At 43.0% G+C, this 5,000-nt stretch overlaps 1 protein-coding gene across 7 annotated transcripts in view; it reads left to right on the top strand.

Moving 5' to 3' along the window:
* LOC121689392 (solute carrier family 12 member 4-like) overlaps positions 1-5,000 on the top strand; it is a 54,757-nt gene that overhangs the window by 18,157 nt on the left and 31,600 nt on the right. For all 7 annotated transcript variants that reach the window (XR_006024766.1, XR_006024767.1, XM_042069158.1 and 4 more), the window contains 5 exons: positions 1-142; positions 786-884; positions 1,178-1,235; positions 2,383-2,557; positions 4,977-5,000. The exon at positions 1-142 is cut by the window's left edge and continues 20 nt beyond it; the exon at positions 4,977-5,000 is cut by the window's right edge and continues 95 nt beyond it. Coding sequence is in view for 5 of the 7 variants with exons in the window: in XM_042069158.1 (XP_041925092.1) it covers positions 1-142; positions 786-884; positions 1,178-1,235; positions 2,383-2,557; positions 4,977-5,000 (498 nt within the window). In the remaining 2 variants the exon portion in view is untranslated. The remainder of the gene's footprint in view (positions 143-785; positions 885-1,177; positions 1,236-2,382; positions 2,558-4,976) is intronic.

Here is a 5,000-nt window from a genome sequence, read left to right as displayed (position 1 = left end):
CAGAGTCAGGGGGAGGTGCTTGAGCAGGGCTCTGGCCCCTCCCCTGACCAAGTCCAGCAGCCCAACCACCTGCCGTACATCTTCGCCGACCTGACCACCTCCTTCACCGTGCTGGTGGGCATCTTCTTCCCCTCCGTCACAGGTACCTTCATCCCTCGCTTCCTGTCGTCTGCGTTGTCTTCAGCCTCCCTCTTTCAGTGTTCACTCCATCCGTCTCTTGCTACGCTGCCTTTCTTTTCTATTTAGCCTTTCCTTTTTTATTCTTCTCTTTCTCTCTATTTCCTCTCTCTCTCTCTTCCTCCCCATCCCTTGCTTCCTGTCATCCATGCGGTCCTCAACCTCCTCTCTTTCCATACATTCTTTTTCCCTCTTTTCTTGGGCTCCCTCCCTTTCGTTCCTGTGTCATATTTATCTGCTTTTCTTTCCTCTCTCTCTCTCTCTCTCTCTCTCTCTCTCTCTCTCTCTCTCTCTCTCTCTCTCTCTCAAAAATGTCTAACATTCAAATACTTTGAATTCTGGATTAAGATGTCAAAGGTGGTACATTATTAATGTTGGTTCATAAGTCAAAGTATGAATAAAATGACGATCTTTTCTATTTTTGCTGGTGACATTAAAAAGTGGAGTGTATTACCTATTTCAGCACACATATCTCTCTCCCTGTGCCCTTTCTTTCTTTCTTTCTTTCTTTCTTTCTTTCTGTCCTTCATTCTTTCTTACTCTCTCTCTCTCTCTCTCTCTCTCTCTCTCTCTCTCTCTCTCTTTCTCTCGCTCTCTCTCTGTCTCAGGCATCATGGCGGGCTCTAACCGCTCGGGGGATCTGAAAGATGCTCAGCGCTCCATCCCCATTGGCACCATACTGGCCATCCTCACCACATCCTTCGTCTGTATCCTTCTGTCTGTCAGTCTGTCTATGGGTTTGTGTGTGTGTGTGTGTAAGAGAGAGAGAGAGTGTGTGTGTGTGTATGTGTGTGTGTGTGTGTGTGTGCACGGTTGTGTTTCTGTGCATGTGTGTGTTTGGTTGCACATGATTTACACAGGGATTTGTCACATGCATACTTTTATGTAAACATAATCACATACACATATATTTGTGTGTAGGCCATCTTGCATTGCAGTGTGTGTGTGTGTGTGTGTGTTTAGGCCATGCTACATTGATTTTCCTTAATGTGTGCATCAGACCTGAGTTGTGTGGTGCTTTTCGGAGCCTGCGTGGAAGGCGTGGTGCTAAGAGACAAGTCAGTATACTCTTCCCCTCTGTGTGTGTGTGTGTGTGTGTGTGTGTGTACAGACCTCATTACTGGAGCCTTAAGAGAGTGCCAGCTTTAGTATTAATCCAATTGATGATTTTAGATAATTAATCTATTAATTAATCCCATGATCCTGTGTGGGCAAAATATAGACAGGCAAATCTGTGCCGTCTCCTAATTGGTTGAGACCCTGTTAAGAACAGTCCTTTTATGGCAAGCTCCTCGTAGAATTTATATTACACTGTGGGCTATCAGGCTAGCGCACATGTGAAAACAATGCATTTTAAATTTGATATCGACCCGCCACACACACACACACACACATACACACACACACACACACCATGAAAGGCATTAGATCAAAGGCAACAAATGGGATTGAGATTTAAAGTCTTTATTTAGTTTGGAAGCGGTACTGCGTAACCACGGAGACGTAAGTGCCTAAGTGGGCCTCCTGGTGCCAGCGGAGTGGACGGCGCTCACGCTGAACCTGTTTGGCTAAACTTCCTCTGACCCCCTCACTCTCTCAGAGAGGCCCCACCACATTACTGATTTACGCTAAACCAACACATCACCTCTCTCGGGAGTGTGTGGTGTGTGTGTGTGTGTTCACAAATGCTGTGGGTTTGGGGGGCACAGAAAGGAAGGGGATATTTTTTTAAAAGTTCAGCAGAGACACACTGGTGTGCATGTCTAGCACATGTGTGAAATATTGTGTGTCTGTGTGTGTGTGTTTTAGACTATGCCGTGGTATGCTGGAGAGAGTGTGTTTGCTTGTAAGCACGACAGTAGACCTCTGTGTGAGTGTGTGTGTGTGTGTGTGTGTGTTTGTCTGTCTGTGTCTGACATGGCTCCACTCCTCCGTTTTCAACGTGAGCGTATGTGTGTTTGTTTGACTGACTGACTGATATGGTTCCTCTTAAGTGTGTGTGCGTGCGTGCGTGCGTGCGTGCGTGCGTGCGTGCGTGTGTGTGTTTGTTTGACTGACTGATATGGTTCCACTTAAGTGTGTGTGCGTGTGTGCGTGCGTGCGTGCGTGCGTGTGTGTGTGTGTGTGTTTTGACTGACTGATATGGGTCCTTGTGTGTGTGTGTGTGTGTGTGTGTGTAATATGTCTCCTCTCTCCTGTCTGTAGATTTGGAGACTCTGTGAGTGGGAACCTGGTGGTGGGTACTCTCTCTTGGCCCTCCCCCTGGGTCATCGTGATTGGCTCCTTTTTCTCGACGTGCGGTGCTGGCCTCCAATCACTGACAGGTGCACCCCGTCTCCTGCAGGCCATCGCTAAGGACAACATCATCCCCTTTCTGAGGGTGAGAAAAAGTGTGTGTGTGGTAGTTTTGTGCGCTGGTGGGTGAATTTGGTCAACTTACCTGCCACTGTGGCGGGTAAATAAATAGAGCTAGCATACCACAAATAGTCAGATCCGGTCTAATTTTCATACTTATTGACGGTTAAAAATAAGAAAGTGTCTGTAGGGATCATGTAACGTTACCAGCCTATACGGGTAAATCACGCTGACAGGCACTGGTGCAGTGCTTGCCACTACCAGTAGGAAACTGTCGCTATGCTTTCATGTGCCACTGCTAGCTTATTTCAAGATGACTGCATAAACAAATCTAGTGAAATCTATGGATCTGCGTTGTATCTTCACAGACTAATATTCTCACGCGAATAGTTCTCTTTTGAAGTGGCCTGTATAGCTATTTTAATCCGGCCCGCGACACCTTCACGGGCAGACGGACATCTACACACCCAGCCTTGGTGGAATATCCCACAAACTTTTCACTCAAGAAATTACAATATATCGTATATCAAGAAATTACAATATATTGTATATTCCGTATATCAGAATAAACAGCAGAACTTACCAAACACAAAGGTGTAAAGCATTCCCTTATACAATTAGCCGTTTCAGAGAAATCCAGTTTTACATGAAATGTAAAAAACCTGCATAGTGTGCCTTTAACACTTATTTTGTATTAGGCCTACATGTAATACATGATAAGGCCTAATACAAAATTAGTGTTAAAGGCACACTATGCAGGTTTTTTAGCTTAATATGCAATTTTTTTTCGCGTAATTTACCTTCATTTAACAGCTTCAGAGTCATTAGAATGGTTATATTATTTTTTTTCGGGTTGAATGGTGGCCGTCTCACTTCCCGCTAGCCACCCTTGCAACTGTGGGCCGGCGGGCTGACGGCCTCAGTGTCAGGAAGTATAACGAGTGTAACGAATTGCTTTACTGCATTCAAATACACATACACGCCAGGCACCGGCTAGAAAAAGGTAGCGATGGAGTTTCTCAGACATTCGTCGTGACAAAGCCAGCGAACATAAAGCAAAAACCGAGAAAACAGTAAGGAAATTGCCAATACTGAATAGTTTACCTTTAACAATATCGCCTAGATAACTGTAAATATTAAAACCAGAGTTTTTCAATGTAGTTTAAAAAGAGTTTTTCAATGTAGTTTCACAAAATGCTAAGCATGCATATTAAGTTTCTTAAAGCTGAACTGTGCTTAAATTGTTCAGTTTATCATTTCATAACAGGCCAAATAGAAAATAAATGCTAAATGTTAAATATAGCCTTGATACCTGTAAATATTTAAATCAGATGATGTACAGTATAGTTAGATCAAGTTGGAGAGTTGGATTATAGGATACTCCAGAACTCACACAAACGGAGTCTTAAAGGAGCCACACCACTTTTGACAAGACACTATTCCATATGAATGTGGTTCTGTTGACTTTTAGTTGTTGCTATTGTGCTTGGAGGACAGCTGGTAGGTTTAGGGCAAAATTCAGCACATTTTAGTCGTATCGCAATAATGCCGATAACGGTGATAATTTTGGGTAGCCTACTACATTCATTCCATACATCAAGATATTCACATTCAGTCTTTTCTAGTAGGTTCCTGACTATAAACCAACATGCCAAACTTCCTGACTATAAACCAACATGCCAAACTTCCTGACTATAAACCAACATGCCAAGTTTCAAAGCTCTCAGAGCTTGTGTGATTGATCTGCACTAATTTATATGCCTTAACTCCAATACAGACAGGCTATATTTCAGTCCTTTTTTTGGTTTTGGGGTGTATAACAATATCTGTTAATTTAACAATCTTAGCAGTAAAATATTTTTAGCCAAAAATCCATTTCATATATGAGAGACCTTAGAGATGAGAAAAAACATTGTTGCGTTTAGTTCTCCAAAATTTGGGGCCACTGTCACTAGCCTAATAATCAAGATATCACATTTTCATGCCGTTTCTCTAGTGGCTGGTAAAAATAATTAAGTGGCTGGTAGATTTTGGAATCCACCAGCCACAGTGGCAGGTGGAAAAAATATTTAATTTCCATCCCTGGTGTGTGCGCGCGTGTGTGCAGGTGGCAAGATGAATACAGTGTTCCTCTGTTGACATCTCAAGGCATGTTTTCAGAAATGATAGGCCGAGAGCGTGACCAAAATATTTATCTTTTTAGGTACCAAGGTCTTCGCACAAAACACTCATTGTTATGGCACCCTCAACTGTTATGGTTGTGTGATATCATATCTGCTGTACATGGTTGTGTACAAGTGTGTTTGTTGTGTAATGCTTGTGTTTTTATTTTTGTGTGTGTATGTCATTTGGAATGGTAAGGCATATGCTCTGTTATATTTGTGGAATGTAATTGTGTGTGTGTGTGTGTGTGTGTGTGTGTGTGTGTGTGTGTGTGTGTGCAGGTGTTTGGACATGGTAAGGCGAAT

Source organism: Alosa sapidissima, chromosome 18 (assembly GCF_018492685.1).
Source record: "Alosa sapidissima isolate fAloSap1 chromosome 18, fAloSap1.pri, whole genome shotgun sequence".
Taxonomy (NCBI): Eukaryota; Metazoa; Chordata; class Actinopteri; order Clupeiformes; family Clupeidae; genus Alosa; species Alosa sapidissima.
The sequence above is the reverse complement of the archived record's forward strand: the minus strand, read 5'-3'. Positions and strand labels throughout refer to the sequence as shown.